Here is an 18,010-nt window from a genome sequence, read left to right as displayed (position 1 = left end):
AATTAATTAATATAAAAAAAATCACTCATTTCTTTTGATTTAGTTAATTCCTACAAAAGATATTATAGTAATTTAATATAATTTTAAATGAAAATAAAATATTTTCTCTCTCTTATTAATTTCATTCTCCAATTCATTTATTTTTTTTATTAATTAATTTTTATTTGTTCAGAGAGAGAGAGAGGGGGGAGACATCATGAAAGATGAGAGAGAAATGAGTTAAAGAAGAAATTTAATAGGAGAGATAAATAAGTTAGAGAAAGAATTTAATAGGAAAGAGAAATGAGTTGGAAAAAGAATTTAATAGGAGAGAAAAATGACTTAGAGAATGAAGTTAATAAGAGAAAAAAAATATTTTATTTTTATTTAAAATTAAATTAAATTACTATAATATTCTTTATACAAATTGACCAAATCAAAAGAAATAAGTGATTTTTTTGTAATAAAATTTTGGTGTAGGTTGCTAACATACTCCCACTAAAAAAATAGGTGGGAGTATATTAGCATTCCCCATATTATATATATATATATATATATATATATATATATATATATATATATATATATATATATTAATAGTATAGGTTACCAAGGAAAGAAACACACTTCTTACTTGTAAATAATTATTAGAAATTTTTAGTTTTAACTTTCCTTTTTCTTAATAATTGAGAAATATAATGATCAAATAAATGTGGAGGAAAAAAAGCAGTTACCGAGCAAAGCATCTTTTATATATTAGTATAAATAGTGTAGATTAGAAAAAAAGGTGCACAGATGATTCTCTAATTTTCTAAAACAAAATTTAAAAAAAAAAATATTAGTTGGTTAATTAATATTGTAAATAATTTTTAGTATAATTTTTTAAAAAATAAAATACAATAATTTACAAATGAGTCATTATAAGATAAAGCAAAATATAAAATGTGTAAAAAAATCTTATCACCTTGATTATGAATAACTATTTTTACAAGTGAGAAATATTTTTTCTGGCGGCATCCTCTTATCAGAGTAATATCTGTTAGAAAAAAATATTGAGTGTCACTTGAGTGTTTGAAAATGATAGATATTTATATAAATAAATAAATAAATAAAAAGCTTATGAATTTACAGATGCAGTGACTTGTGCTGCTGCCCAAGGACCTTTGTGTGTGGCCAAGTGTGTGGTATTATAGTTGCTGCATGCTTTTGATAAACATTGTTTAATATAAAATATAGAACTTAAAATTGTATGTATATGGAAATCAAACCCAGAACCCAATTTCTTAGGCACTTTAAGTTACCATTAGACCATCATTAACATAATGCTCGGTTATAATGTGACACAAATAATATATAAATTATATTTAAAATTTTAAACATTATATTATATAGGTGTTGATACAGAGTAATCTACCGATTCAACTAATAATTTATCACTCAATATTTTGGTCGAAGTGAATATTGATCGTGTTGATGTTCGCTTCAATTCTAATAACATTGATTATAATACACTAACAAAGTATATGGGAAAAAAAAATTAAGGAATGTTAGTCAAGAGTTTCTCAAAGAGGGGTAGATTTATCAGGATGAAAAATTACAATGTCTTGCAGATGTTTTGTACTAGGGTTGAGGTACCCTTCTACCTCATGTTTAATATAAATTATTCTTTGCTTGCCAAAAAAAACAAAAAGTAAACCTTTTGCTTTGATGGAATTTTTTTTTCTTCCATCAAGTGATTTTATTTTAAGCCAGAATAAGTGGATCAACCACTTCGAAAGCTCATGCATGGTTATTGTAACAGAAAATTGCCAAGTCTCGAAATGTAAACTGACTGGGTAAATTTCTAACGTAATCTTATTTATTTAATGATTAGGTTTACTTGTAAGATATATACATATTTTGTTAATTATCTACTAGCTAGGACTAAGACAACGCGATAATTAACATATTGCTTGCTTGACGAGTGTTTCTTCCTCATTCGATTAGCCTTTCTAACTACCTGATCTCTCCCTCATTTTCTTATTGCTTTTATTCCATTTTCATCAAAATTAATCATACTAGTCAAAGCCCTCGTGATTTTCAAATATCTACTTTCCTATTACTTATGTACGTTGACATTTTCCCCTACAATTCATAAATCAGATTGCAAATTCTGCAGTTAGAACATCTTTTCACTTTATTTAACCAATTCATTATAATTAATAATACATATGCAATGTTTGATATTGATATCATGTGTTATTGATATGCATCGGGTGGCCGATGTAACAATTGTTAGTTAAACTATCAAAGTCGTGTAATTTTGGAGCTTACGCAGTTTGCTCCATTTGCTGCATTCGTTGACTTAAATTCCTTACGTCATTAGGGCAATGTATTATTAGATTATGAGACGAACATAATGGTTAAAAAAGTCCTTTTTATTTCTACTAAATCAAACAAGAAAACTGGAAACAATAAGATTAATTATATTTTCAGAAAAGAAATTACTGTTGAGTGTTGAATATCAGATCATTGAAGAACTAGAAAGTCTAATAGTGTGTTTGGATGAAGAATTTTACAAATTCAAGGAATTTTAAATTCTTGGTATTTGAATTACTTTGATTTCAATTTCTATTATTCTTAAAATATTTTGTTTGGATGAGTCAATTCAAATTTCTTAAATTTTAAATTGTTAGGTTAAATATGATAATTTTATTTCATCATAGTAAAATTGATTTTAAAAATATATTTATATGTTGAGATTTTTAAATTAAATTTTATACAAATAAATATTAATCCATTTTTAAATATTTATTAATTTTAAAAATTAATATTAGATAATATTTAATAATTTTAACAATTAATATTAGATAATGTTTAACAATTTTAAAAATATTTTTGAATATCTAATAATTAAAAAAATGAAGAGATAAGATAAAATATATAGAAAAAATAAGAAAAACAAATATGAAGAATTTCAAATTCTCCCATTTTTGGGAGAATTTGAAATTCTACTATTTTAAGGAATTTCACAAATGATTGGATTTCAAATTCTTTGTAAATTCATCATCCAAACAAAGCATTTCACCTCAAAGAATTTAAAATTCTTCAAATAAATGAATTACCCCATATAAATTCCTCATCCAAACACACCATAAGGATTTTGTGAGAAGTTATCATCATTGCTTGTGTAATAGAAGCAATATTGAGCCATTGAGTTTGAACACGAAAAAGTGATTTGGGTACTACAATTATGCTAAAACAAAATTTGACAAGAAAAATGAACCTGGGTCTTCCTGAAATTGTGAAACAGCTCCATTTTCTCTGTATTCTCTTGGTGGTTTGGTGCTTATTTTTAAATTTTTCCTATTCAGAAATAACTGGATCTCAAAGTGCGCGTGTGTGGCCTAATGGAGAGGAATGAATCGATCATTTGTTCGTGTAATAAAAATCAGACAAACTCTTAATTGACCAAATAACGCAATCCTGCGGGCTTGGGGTGGCTTTGTAAAGATAGGTATATAACAAGTCTCACTCAGTACTGTGCTATTAGAAATTTTGGCCACAACTTTACCAAGTTAGTTCAGACATTAATCACGATACAAGTTGCTTTTATTCGGTTCTCCCATCAATGTGCATTTTGTTTAATACCACTACAAAAAAAATAACCTATGCCTACAGACACTTTTACCTATAAACCTGAATTAGTGTAGGTAAAATTAAAAAAAAAAATTTACCTACAAATCTTTAATGTAGGTATAACTCAAAAATCTATACCTACTTTTGTTTGGTGTAGGTAAAACTCGATACACCTTAAAGTTCTTTTACCAATAGATTGTCAATGTAGGTAAAAGAGTTTAAAGACTTATTACTAAGAAAAATTAGTCAATTAGTAGCGATTTGTTTCTAGCGGTTTTAATAAACCGCCAAAAAAAGTTGTAATTTTAGGGGTTATCTTGACCCTACAAAATAATCCCACGATTGTCTTCAAGGTCACAATGCCCCTCTATTCATCTTCCATACAAAGAAAGCCTAACCCTAGCCCCAATCCTTCTCACGCTCGTCGGCGGAAGCTCTATGATAACGATCGCTCAGGCACTGGCGCGAGCCTCGTCATGGGCCAAGTCAAGATCCTCAAGAGAGGCGAAAAGTTAAGCCCTGACGACGCCCGCACCGCTTCCCATTGCAGGAGTGTTTCTAGGGTCTGGTCTTCGCTCCTGCCTTAGGCTGCGTAGTGTTTGAACGTCGAATTGAAGGAGTTTAAAGGCAGAGAGAGGTTTGCACCGTAGAATCGATTCGAAATTCATTCAGATAGCGTCACTCTCCGATCTCCAAATCCCCAACAACTATGGTGAGAGGATTGCTCAACAAGCTCGTCTCTCGTCCCTCTCCGTGCCGGAAAGTGGCAGCACAAGAAGCTCCGCCGCCTCAACATCCATGAGTACCAGGTCTCTCTGCGTTCCCCGCTCTTGTTCTTATCATTGCAATTTACGAATCGATTCCAATTTCTACGGAATCTGTTGATTCATTTCGCTCTTCCATTGGTGTATTTCTTTTCAATAATAGTAATAATAAATCATTTTTGTGGATGACAAATCTGGAGTTCCTTGAATGTATATTTTGTGGAACCGTGGATGTTTATTTGTCGAAAATCTTTTGATTCAGTTGATTGACGAGCGTTGATTATGGAAACCAGGGCGCCGAATTGATGAACAAACACGGAATCAACGTTCCGAGAGGCGTAGATGTTTCCTCTGTTTAAGAGGTCAGAAAGGCCATCAAGGACGTTTTCCCTAACGAGAAAGAGGTAATTTATTTCGTAACTTGATGTTCACAAAAAGCACCAAGAAGTGGATTTTAGAATTGTAAGGTGCGTTGTGTTTGTTTCCTTTAATTCCTCTGCAGTCAATGCCTCTGATTCTTCTTTGTCTCACATGAAGGTAAATAATTTTGTTACTTTTGTTGGATGCTTAAACATAAGACAGTTTCCACCCAAGTAATCATGTATTGTTCTTATGAAACTATGATGTGCAACAGCTTGATGACTCTGTTCAAGATGAAATAATGGCAAATCAGCGGATGATCCCACCTAGCTTATCTTAAGTGAAATAATGGCAAATCATGTATTGTAATTTGTCTATTTTTTTTTATGTCATCCAGGGCTGCTTCTCACTTGAACATTAATCTTCAAATGAATTATTGGCCATCCCTTTCTTGCAACCTACACGAGTGTCAAGAGCCCTTATTTGATTTCATCTCCTCTTTGTCAGTCAATGGAAATAAAACCGCAAAGGTATTTTGTTCTTTTCCCTCTTTCTTTCATATTTTTCTTGTCATTCTATTTAAGAAAGAGATCCTTTATGCTTCTAAGCTATTGCCTAAAAGAAACTTTGTAGCGTGCCCCCCATACCAGCATATCTATAGCAAAGCGCAAAAGAAAATATAGTCTGGCATACTACTCCCTCTATACTTATATGTAAGTAAAGAATACCAATACACACAAATTAAGAAAGTTAAATGTATTTGATTTTTACGATTTCATATAAAATATACGCTACATTTTCTAAAATATCTTAATCATATTTATCTTAGATAGTACTCTCATTATTGTCTTAAAGATATTTTTGTATTAAAAATATTAAATAAAATTGACTTGTTTGAAGTTTGTGTATATTTTAGTCCCAAAAGTTTAAGCATTTTTTTGCTTATATATAGTTCTAGAGAGAATATCATGAATTTTATTATTCTATCTAGATTTTCATTTGATCTTGCGTACAGGTGAACTATGAAGCAAATGGCTGGGTTACACATCATGTTTCAGACATATGGGCTAAAACATCACCATATCAAGATCAGCCCGTTTGGGCTATATGGCCAATGGGTGGAGCTTGGCTTTGTACCCATTTATGGGAGCATTATATTTACACAATGGACAAAGTAAGTTCTGGGTTTTCAGTAAATTAGCCTACCCTTCATTTAAAGCATTGACTCAAACTGATATTGTGAAAAGAGTTGTTTAGGGGATTTAACCGTTTTAGATTTCCTCAAGTTATTGAACTTACTGATGATGAACTGTCATACTCTGTAGAGTTGCCTATTTAATGCATGCCTAACTAATCCACTTCTATTTTAATGGCATAACTATATGGTTGACTTGAAATATTGAAAGTTGTTATTTATCTTCATGTTGTGATGGGGTTCTTTATAACCAGTTGATCTATTTTGGGGTATAATATGTTTTATGTACACAGTAAAATTTCAAAATTAATACTAATGCAAAATAAGGCCTTGTGCAGCTACAGTGATTAATAATTCCAGGAACTCAAGGAGCAATATGTTGTATAAGTATCTGCCTTTTCGGAGATTACAAATTTGAGGTGAAGGAAAGAGAATCAAAGTGTGCTTACATGTAATGATACCTTCGTTTTAATGTAGTGAATAATTGATTAAGTTGAATTTTTCTAATTATGTATAGCTTTAGCACCAGGCACAATAATTCAATACTGCATCATTGATTCGTAGCTCTGGTGTTGCATGCAATCTTGATAGTGGCTGATGCATGATATATTTATATGATGGCTAAAAAAATTGTTTCCAAAATTAGTTAATCCTTATTCTTCCCTATCTATAGTTTTCTTTCCTATTATATTGTTAGATGTTAGAGCAATATTTTGTTGTCTAATCTCTTTTATTTCTTGCATCTCTATAATTTTTTAAACTTCTTGAAAACGGTTAATTTTTAAATCTTTTTCAAAACCTGAATTTGGTGTTTTAATATTATCATTTTGAGTGATATGTTGGACTCATGATTATTACTGCAGTACTAAATACTAAGTTAAAACTTAAAGAAGTTTGTGATCAAATTACACATTGTTTTCTAGTTATTATATAGTGATGAGTGCATATTGAAATCCTCATTACTCATGTACTAATCTAAATTTCAGTTCCCACATTTTGGAAGATGGCTGGCTTATTGTCTTAAGTTAAAGTACAAATCTTACATTTTCCTGATTGTGTGTTTATGAATAGTTTTCCCCCCTTTAGTCATTAAGCTCCTAAATTCATTAGTTGGGCCTGGAAATCAATCAATTATAATTTTTATTTTACAGGGTTCAGTACTTATGTACTAACAATTATTGGTTGTTGACATTGATATAGAATCTCCATATTAGACTAGTATGTGAATAAGTCATCTACTTATCTTTTCCTTTTTTTTATGTTTTGTATATATAGTTTTTATTATTTAATGAAATTTAGCAAGAAAAAAATATTAAATTAAATATATCAGTTAATGAAATTTGACTTTTTTTTATACTTTAATATCATTTTTTGTATACAAGATAATAATCAAATTTGAATTACACTTTATATAGAGTATACATATTCTCTATAAGAGATATTATATATATATATATATATATATATATATATATATATATATATATATATATATATTTATTATATATAAATAAAATAAAAAAATACTTTTACCTATAGTCAGAGCATGTAAGAATAAGTTAATGACTTTTACCTACAGTCATACATGTAAGTACAATTTAATGGTGTTTACCTATAGTAGGGAGTGTAAATTTAAGTCAATGACTTTTACCCACGCATATTGTAAATTGTAGGTAGCTCTTATAGTGACAGTTAAATGTAGTTGTAGGTAAAATTATGTCTGTAGGTAAAACTTATAGTGATAGGCTATTAGTTGTAGCTATATGCCCCCTCAAAGTTGATAATTGCAATGTCTGTAGGTCAAAGTCCATGATACCTTTACCTATGGAATTTAGATTTTTAGTGACATTTTTTGTGTGTAGGCATAAGTCATTTCCTTGTAGTGTACCTATGAACTTGTAATCTCTATATAATTATTAAGACTAAATTGTATTTTGAGTATCTTTATTTCATATGTAATTTCATCCTCTAATTTTTAATTATGCATATTTAGTTATTCAATTTTATAAAAATATGTAATTTTAGTCTAACAATTAAATATTCATCCATTTATTATTATAATTGTAATGTTAAACATAGTCTAATTTAAAATAAATAACATGATAATTCATATTTAATATTCTCTCGATCTTTTTTATAAACTAAATAATTTAAGTTAGTTGAATGGTTAGTTACTCCTAGTATGAAGAAGTAGATGATATGACAATTAATATTTAATATTTTCTCGATCCTTTTTATAAACTAAATAGGATTCATAATATATTTTTTTTTCTTTTTTTATAAATACATCTCCTTTATTTTTTCAAAAAATTTTAAAATATCCTTAATTTTTTATTATATAATTTTTTAATTTTATACTTCCAACTTTTAATTTACTACTTTCTTCTTCTTTTCCCCACACCTTCTTCCTTCTCCCTTTCATTTTTCATATGCATTCCTTTGTATTCCTTTAATTCTCCACTTATTTTAGTACATAGTTTTATTTATTTGGTTTTCACATTATTCTCTTTTCCCCTCACCTTTTCATTTTTTTTCACATGCACCTGAACTGTAGAACTTGTGCGCGACGGCATTGTAGCTACATGCGGCTTCCTCGATAGTTTCTACCAAGTTAAACGCACATTTTTCCTCCAACACTTCCTCCCCTTTCATACCTTCAAAAACCTTAACATTAAATTTAATGTTATGGAAAAGATATTTTAGAACACTAATTTCACTATTTTGGAGTATTTTTTAAGATAATGAAATTAGTGTTCCAGAAAAAAAAATTTGGAATTATGTTTTTTACATACTTCTAAAAAGTACTTTTCGAAATAATAAATTTAGTGTTCTAAAAAGTACTTTTCAGAAGTGTGTAAAAAAACACACTTCTAGAAAGTACTTTTTAAAATACTAAATTTACTATTATGGAAAAAACTTTTCAAAATTATGTAAAATAACACATTTCTAAAAAGTATTTTTTGAAATAGTAAAATTAATATTTTGGAAAGTACTTTCTAGAAGTGTGTTATTTTACATAATTAATTTCAAAAAGTATTTTATGGAAGTATAATAAAAACATAATTCTATAAAATATTATTAGGAACATTAATTTTACGATTCTGAAAAGTATTTTCTAGAACATTAAAACTATTTGATGTTATATTTTCTAGACATGTAAATAAGGGAAAGTGATCAAAGAAAAACACACCTATAATGTTGTCAAAAACTAGGTCTATATTTCGAGTGCATGTGAAAATCAAAAGAAGAAAAGGAGAGGATAATAGTGTAAAAATTGAAAAAGAAAGGGGGAAGAGAGTAACGTAAAATTGAAAGAATTAAAACTACCTATTGAAATAAGTGGAGTGGGGGAAAGGTAAGGGGTGTATGTGAAAATTGAAAAGAGGAGGAAATGAGATGTGTGGAAAAGAAGAAAAAAAATGCTAAATTGAATATTGGAGGTGTAAAATTTAAAATAAAAAAAAAAATAAGGATATTTTAGAAATTTAATTATTTTTTTAAAAAAATGAGGTGTACTTATATATATATATATATATATATATATATAAGTGTATATATCATGAGCCACTAAATAGTTTGAGCTAGTTGGATAGTTGGTTACTCCTTGTATAAAGGCTTGGGTGATGTTGTCATAGCAAAACTTTTTGCTCTTTGACATGGACTTTTAGTATTTGCAAGAATAAAGACATTGTATTTATTCATTCACTAGTGGGAAAAAGACGTTTAAGATTAAATTTTTTTACTTTTAAAATTGATTTTTAACCGATTTTAAAATATATGATCTTGAAATTTGGACTTTTAAGATCAGTTATTAACCAATCATAAAAGTACACTTTTAATATTGGTTATGGAATAATCAATCTTAAAAGTATCAACTTTTAAATGTCATAGCGGTTGTCGAGGTCGCAGTCATCGAGGTTGGGGACATTGACGATGTCGTCATTGAGGTCATTCATGTTAGCAGAATGCTTAGCGAGGTTGGGCCCGCACGAGGTCGAGGATGCAACGCTCCTAGTGGGGCTTCTCGTGGATGAATTTGTTGATCTCATCATTGAGGTTGCAAAGGCGATGCTCCCCAAGGCCTGCATTCTAGATCTCCACCACTTTGTGCCCAATCTCATGTATGATTTGCTAGTGCCATCGACAGACTTCTCCTTCTCCTTTGCCTTCATTGTGATGAAGCGATTCAACATCGATTATGTATTCTCCTCATTGCGAGCCATCTTTTTTTGAAATGGAACCTAGTGGAATCAGATTTTTGATTTTTTGATTGGGTTTGGGACTTGGATGAGATGAGATGAGGAGGAACGAAGGAGACCAAGAGAGACAACAGACATGGAGGCACAAGTAGTTATAGGAAGAATGCATTTCATTCATACTCGAGAAACTTTTAAGATCTATTCTTTTATAACTGATCTTAAAAGGTATGTTTGATACAACTTTTAAGATTCAAGATAAAAAGAACCAATTTTGTACATCACTTTTGATATTAGTTCTTTTATACCTGATCTTAAAAGTTGTATCAGACATACATTTTAAGATCAGTCATAGAAAAAATGATCTTAAAAGTATTTTTAAGATTGGTTAAAATTTAATTAATCTTAAAAGTAATCACATTATTTACAAAATTGTCATTGCGTCACTTTTAAGATTGGTTCTCTCTTAATTGATTTTAAAATCTCAATTTTAAAATTAATTTTTGCACTAGTGCTTGTGAGGCTAATAACTCAAAGATTATGAAGATTATGCGTCCTAGGAGGTGTCCCCCTTGCATCCACATGTGGGTGGGTCAAATCTTTTTACCATGTGTATTGTGAGGTTAATTCTATAGTTGATTTCCTTGCCAAATGAGGTGTTCATGAGTTGATTCTCCAATTTTTTTGGAGAAATACTTCTCATAGTTTAGATACCCTCCTTCTTAAGTAGTGATAGATCCAAGACTCTAGGTTAGTGTAAACAATTTTAAAAATAAAAATAAAAATTAATAATCATCATATCATATATATATATATGAAGAACAAAACATAAATGTCAAAAACAATCATTAGTGGGTTTAGTATGTAAAATTAAGGGGTGCAAAGTACAAAATTTTAAAACATACACTAATAATTTAATTAACATAAGGAGGTGTATCTATTCACACTCACTATAATGTAGGTCCACCACTATTTTCAAGGATAGCTTAGACTAGTACCCTCATTTTGTATTTTTCCACTAAATCAAAAAGAGAAGAAAACTATATGATAATCTTTATAGTCATTGAATGAATAAACCAAGATAGTATAAGAGTGTTCCTTCTTTATCAAGACGGAAAAAATGTATAATTGGAATTTGATTTCTTGTTTGTTCCATTAAGAAAATTGACTTGCTCTTCACATGTGAAGTCATGATCATATTGGATAGAGTTTGTAGTTTCCAGCATGAATGGGAGATTTGGAATCAAAGAAAATGAGAGGAAATAATGTTTACTTAAGGTAAAAGAATCCATTTATTCATCATGCTTAATTAAATTCATTCAATCCATCCATTACGATAAAAATAAATAATAAATCATATTCAAAGTAACCATTTAATATTATTGATCATTAATAATTCATCAACTATTTTTTTTTAAATTTATTGGATTACAATAAGTGAAATCTATTGAATTGAAATTATATAAATAAAAAAAAACATGTTTTGATAGATAAAAAAAAAAGTCTTATAAATTTTTAAAAAACTATATAAAAATGTAATAACTTATAAGATTTTTTTTCTAAATTTGATAGTTTCAATTTTAATTATTTAATTTATAAATATTATTTTTATAGATGAATGAGATATATGTTCATAACAAAGTTGTTAATGAATCTTTAAATTACTGAATTTATAAATGAAACTTTAATAAATTAAAGTGAATTTAATGAGTTTTTATTTTTATCTGATCTATCATAATCCATTTTAAACCCAATTTTATCACTATTTTTTATTTTTTGTAAATCAGAAAAATCTAAACCTAACCGAAACATTTTTCTCATTCAAATTTAGAATCAAGTCACATAATACCCACAAATTGAATTTATTTTTATTTTTCCATAAAAAATATTACAAAGACACAACGAAGATCAAATATAGGCCCTCTTGCTCCTACATTAAGGAATTATTGTTTTTTATCTCATCTACCATATCAATCTTAAATCCAAATCTATCACTATTTTTTTATATTTGTAAATCAAAAAATACCTAAACCTAACAAAAACATTTTCTCCTTCAAATTTAGAATCAAGTCAAATGATATCCACAAATCAAATTTATTTTTTACTAATCAATTATTATTTATACCTAATCTATCATAATCCATCTGAAACACAATTCTATCACTATTTATTTTATTTTATTTTTGTAAATAAAAAAAAACTAAACCTAACCATGACATTTTCTCCTTTAAATTTATAATCAAGTCAAATGATATCCATAAATTGATTTTATTTTTGTTTATCCACATAAAAGATTACAAAGACACGACAAAGATCAAGTTTAGGTCATCTTGCTTCTATCCTTCATAAATTATTATTTTTATCTTATCTATCATAATTCATCTTAAATCCAATTCTATCACTATTTTTTATTTTTTGTTAATAAAAAAGAACTTAAACCTAACCAAAACATTTTTTTCTTCAAATTTAGAATTGTGTCAAATAAAACCCGTAAATTAAATTTATTTTTATTTATCCATAGAAAAAATTACAAAGACGCACCTAGAATCAAATCTAGGTTATCTTACTTCTATCCTTAATGAATTACTATTTTTATTTGATCTATCATAACTCATCTTAAACTAAATTCTACCACTACTTTTTATTTAAAAAAAAAAACTAAATCTAATCAAAACATTTTCTCCTTCAAATTTAGAATCAAGTCACAAGATATCCACAAATTGATTTTTTTTTATTTATCCACAAAAAAGATTACAAAAATGCAGTGAGTATCGAATTTAGGTTCTCTTTCTTCTACCCTAATAACCCCTTCCTCCCCCAACACCCCTCCCCCCCCCCCCCCCCCCCCCAAACAAAAAAAAAAATAAATCACACTTTTATACACCTTAAATCTATTAAAAAAACAGTTTAATGAGAGTTTATAAAATAAAAACCAAAGTTTCCCATAATATGAGCTATGAAAAAAGTCAAGTTAGAGAAGAGACACTGCTTGCGTGAAGAATACAATATTTGATAGGTTGTTTAATCAGAAGTTAAAGCTTCTCTGAGCAGACAACATTGGTTATTTCCTTGACGGCACAACTTAATCAGGGTCAAGTGCCTAACGTACCTGAATATTATTTGTCTACAAGAAAGTATTTGTTTTTTCTTCTAATGTAAATGGTGAACTATATAGCACTTGGCAAGGTGTTAAAAGAAATTTTCATGAAAATGGTTAATGCATGTTCACACTGGCACACTGCAGCCTTTCCAATATCGCTGTATCAGCAGCAGGAGATAATAATTACGTGAAATCATAACACACTGAATTAAATATTATGAAAACAAACCATAATCCAGCCTTTCCAGTACATCCATGATAATTATACATGTCCATATGCTATATAAAACTTTCGGATTCTATATGTATTTTTACTAAAATCCAGGGCTTACCTCGCTACGAAAAGGGAAAACAAATAAATGTATTTCTATGAAAGACCCCCACACTCAAGGAGAAACAGAAACATATGCATGTTATTTATCCGCTCCAGATTATTTGTGTTTTGACTTGTCGGCAAACACTTCCGTGTAACATATAGGGCAAGCCTGTAAAAAGAAAGCCCGACAGAAAAGGCAAAAAGATAAGTATCTCAGCAGACGTGAAAATTGGCTCTAAAAGGACTTATTGAGTTCATGATAAATTAGTAAATATCTTGCCTTATTGATGCTAAGCCACCTGTTCCCACAACTAGCATGATAAACATGTTTACATGGCAAGGTGATACGTTTGTCCCCTCTTTTATATTCCATCTGGCAAATCACACATCTAAACAAGAAGACAAGTGAGACCAATAAATTAGCTGGGAGAACACAAGTTATAATTTCAATGCACGCAATAGACATAATACATGGAGTTTTTAAGTTTTTATTCCCATCTCGACTTCTATTTTATACAAGGAAAGAAAAGAGATACAATACTAAACTTTGTTCATTTTATTTTACACACCCTTTGTTCTCATTTACTGATCGTGCGAGACAGACTTTTTTGGTAAGCTTAATAGAAATTTAACCCAAAGAAAAAGCTGAATAGCAACAATCAAAAACACCTGAACATCAATTTGGACCAAGAAATAGAACTATTTGATTGAAAATACTCAACATAGAACAAGTAGAGTTCAAGAATAAAAAGCACAAACAAGGATTTTGAAAGCTAGACACATGACAAAGAAAATTTATACAAAAAGTGTAAGGAGAAGAAAAGCAATAATTGCATTAAAACATAACGAATCCAGAAACCCAAATATTACCTCTCATCCCGTGACTTCTTCCTCAAGAAGAACCCACATTTGTACTTTGACACCGGAAGTGAGGAGATCTGTTCTTGGGTGAGACCACGGCTTTGAGTTCCAACAGCTTCTCCTAATTCAAGAAGTTCCTGCAATAAATGATACCATATTCATATTTGGAAAATTATAAACTCAAATATATGGAATCTATACTTCCACCTTTTTCTAATTGCTAATTTGCTGTTTATACAGATGTTCACATACTATAATGATTGAAGATCACACTACCATTTGCCACACAGTTGAAAAACACGTGCAACTGAGACAATTTTCTAACATAAATGTTAACATTTATTTTTCTCTGGAAATAATAAACCAGCAGTAGAAGGAACATATGGATTTTACCAATTGTAATTAAAACATGTAACGCAATTTAGCTCATAAGGACACAACTGCAAAAATTTTATGAAATGATTTGGCCAAACAATATTTTCTAAGAGTAGCTATCTCCATGTAGAATAATGTGTACTGGGATGCGTAAAACAACCAGAGACATAAAAATAAATGGCAACCAAAGTACATTCCCTTAGTCAAATAATTACAAGATTAACTATTGTATATATCTAGGATTGAATCCAAAGAAATAGAATATATAGTAGTTGTACTTAAGGAAATACTATATAATGCCTAGAAAGAGAAGGAATCAGAGACTCTCAATCGTACCTCATAGGTCATGTTGTCGGGATCAATATTGTCTTGCCAAATGACCTGCATAATTTGGCAAAATGGCTTGTTAGATAATCATTTACTATTCTTCCAACTGATGAATGGCTAAAGGCATCTGCATAAACTTGTTAGATGTTCGTAGTATTTAATCATTTCAGGAACCAGGAATCTTGAAGTCAAATACCTGATAATCATTTGAATTACCATGATGTCTTCGAGGACCTGAAAGAAAAGAGACAAAATTAATTAAATTGAGCAAACATTTTATATGCAGGGAGAAGGGACACAAAGCTATCAAATGACAGATCTACAAAAGGGGGTTTGCCTGGGCATAAATGAAGCTATTAACAGAATCTACTGCCTTGTCTTTGGAACTGAGCTTAAAAAAGTCCTACAATATTTGTTCTACGCAAGGGCTACCATATTTGGATGGCTTACCAAAGTGGGACTACTCATTTAACTGGTCTCTTTCTTTAAGGAGTGGAACAAAGCATTAATAGAGGATCAGAGACAAATCCAACGGGGGATGAGCCTCATAGTTTATTTAACATTTATAAGTTGTAAACTATGTTTACTTTACTTTTGTCACTAATTCTCAGTCTCAAACACTTGTGTCACTTCAATTTTCAGGCTCATTATTTTGACTTCTACATACTTATATTTCAATGCAATTATACATGTCAGGTCCCCCCTTACATGTTTTATAGATCTGTCCCCACAGAGGACCCAAGGCCATATTTTCCTTACAACAATAGTTAAAAGTTTTAGCATTTATTTCCTTCTAGGCAAAAAGACAGGGTAAAGATTTAGACAGGGAAAATGATGGGCCATTTGTTGCTTCAATTGTTCCAAGGCCTTTATATGTTTACAAAAAATATTTTCAGATGAAAATCACAAACGTACATTCAATAGAATTGTCTCGCATGTCGCTGTTTCCACCTTCAACCCAATCTGTGCTTACTGCTGCTGTCTGTTCATTGACTGTCAATGAGTTTTCTGAAGGTCTCCTATACTCGTCCACCAGTTGTTCGTGATGATTTACCTCATAGCCATGACTGTAACGATAGTATGAATTATTCTCGGGTTCAGATAGTCCAAACTTGTAAAAGCCTGAATTTGAAGGGTATGAACTCTCCTGCACATATAAATGGAATTCTATGTCTTTACTTGAATATTAAGAATCTCTCAGACTTTCATTAATATCGAAAGAACAACAACAAAGTTCCAGATAAAATAATGAAACACAGATCTACATTAAGAAAACAAGAAAATAAGAACAGTTTCCATCAAACCAAGGTTTATATAAATATTTTAAACAGAATATAAATGAACTTTTTGTAGGCACCTGAGCATGTGATGCACCAGAAAAAATGAAGTTGACATGTTCATAGGTGAGACCTTCAAAATATTCGATAAAGCTTCCTGCTGTATTATAGGGATAGCTAATGCTATTGTAATGGACCTCCATGTGTGGGTTCCAACTCATTTTCAATCCTTTCTGCCGGACAAGTAACCTGCAGTCTGCATAGTGAATTCAGAGCAAATTCAATTACAAGAATCAGCGCAAAGACAATTAAGCACACAAACACAAAATAAATAAATAAAAAACCCAGCACTAACATCAATATATATACAAAAATCTATTCTGCAATCTTGGCAGATTCACTCGGGCAGATTCGTCAACAAATGTTGAAGCAATTAACAAAAGACCATCCGCCTCATATGATTCAGCTACTCCTAAAATGCAAACCTGCAAAAAAAAAAAAAAAAAAATACACAGATGCAGTGAGGGAAGATGCCAATAATTCTTCCAATTCTGTTTTATCTTCGATTAGTAATTTATTGCTTAAATCCATTCATTCCAAAATAAAATATAAAAAAAAATCCAGCATGCCTAATCTAGCATTTTACATCAAGAATGAATAAATTTCAGAACTAACAAATGCAGTAAAGAAACATGACAAAATAAAAAAATGAAAAGGCATTCCTATCAACGCTTACAAAATTTTAGCCAACAATCTATTACGTTAATATAAAAATGTGCTTCTTATCGGCTGAGATCACATAAAAGTAAGAAAATCTGCGAGATCTCTATGGAAGAAACGAAGATTCAAATTCAATGACGAGGATAAGAAGCGCGTGAGAGAGGAATGTCGTTCTGGCATCTGAGCCTATGAAAATTCAAGCAACGCAATGACAGTGTATTCCTCGTCAAACTACAAATCCTTTAGTTGTATTTTTTAATTTTAATTTTCGGAAACGAAACAAGAGAGAAACGGAAGGAGTAGAGAGGGAGAATAATCACATGAAGTGCGCAATCGAGGCAGGAGAATATCGCAGCTTCGGAGATCGCAACGGCAGAGGAAAATGCACGGATCAAAACCAGAAAAGCAACGACTGCGAAGATCAGCAATGATAATTGATTAAAAAATGGAAAGAGACGAAGAAGCAGAGAGAGAGAGAGAGAGGGATTGGATTCGAAAAGTGGAAGGATGAAATTGAAGGAACTGACCTAGACCTTCATTGCTTTTGCTGAGAGATGAGTGATAATGGCGAAATGGCTTCGTCACTCTTCATTTTGTAACTCACTCATTCACTCTCTCTCTCTCTCTCTCTCTCTGCCTTTACGCACTGCGCTGGAGCTGGTTTCACCTACACGCAAACTCCGTTAGATAGACCATGATCAGCTGCATCGCACCTTTTCACCAAACGTTACGGATTTCTATTTTTATTTTTATTTTCATTTTCATTTTTATCTGGACAAAACAATTAAGACAACTACATTGAAATTTTGGTCTCCTTTCTTTTCTTTAGACTCGGTTGTATTCATATCAGATCATTGCCTAAAAAAAATTTAAACATTAAGATTATTTTTTTAATCCATAATATTACTATAAAATATTTACT

The 18,010-nt window shown here is 30.1% G+C and overlaps 2 protein-coding genes across 3 annotated transcripts; one reads left to right on the top strand and one right to left on the bottom strand.

Moving 5' to 3' along the window:
• The first annotated feature begins 3,749 nt into the window (after positions 1-3,749).
• Positions 3,750-7,304, top strand: LOC145950701 (alpha-L-fucosidase 2-like). 2 transcript variants are annotated; one of them, XM_083062358.1, is made up of 5 exons: positions 3,750-4,406; positions 4,655-4,765; positions 5,119-5,251; positions 5,737-5,895; positions 6,255-7,304. In XM_083062358.1, exons 2-5 carry the CDS (start codon positions 4,704-4,706, stop codon positions 6,261-6,263), a joined length of 363 nt encoding a protein of 120 aa, XP_082918484.1. In that variant the 5' UTR covers positions 3,750-4,406; positions 4,655-4,703; the 3' UTR covers positions 6,264-7,304. The 2 variants fall into 2 exon arrangements, with proteins under 2 accessions (XP_082918484.1, XP_082918485.1); XM_083062359.1 differs by having other exon boundaries at positions 4,624-4,765.
• A 6,091-nt stretch (positions 7,305-13,395) lies between these two features.
• LOC109813392 (E3 ubiquitin-protein ligase BIG BROTHER) lies at positions 13,396-17,778 on the bottom strand. Its single transcript, XM_020377570.2, has 10 exons — positions 17,616-17,778; positions 17,409-17,500; positions 16,724-16,853; positions 16,449-16,624; positions 16,007-16,238; positions 15,288-15,325; positions 15,101-15,145; positions 14,399-14,526; positions 13,809-13,917; positions 13,396-13,697 (listed from the first exon to the last, which is right to left on the bottom strand). The coding sequence occupies exons 4-10, from the start codon at positions 16,587-16,589 to the stop codon at positions 13,644-13,646; spliced, it is 747 nt and encodes a 248-aa protein (XP_020233159.1). The 5' UTR covers positions 16,590-16,624; positions 16,724-16,853; positions 17,409-17,500; positions 17,616-17,778; the 3' UTR covers positions 13,396-13,643.
• Between the last annotated feature and the right edge of the window lie 232 nt (positions 17,779-18,010).

This window comes from Cajanus cajan, chromosome 8 (genome assembly GCF_000230855.2).
Source record: "Cajanus cajan strain Asha chromosome 8, NIPB_CcT2T_4, whole genome shotgun sequence".
Lineage (NCBI taxonomy): Eukaryota > Viridiplantae > Streptophyta > Magnoliopsida > Fabales > Fabaceae > Cajanus > Cajanus cajan.
The sequence above is the reverse complement of the archived record's forward strand: the minus strand, read 5'-3'. Positions and strand labels throughout refer to the sequence as shown.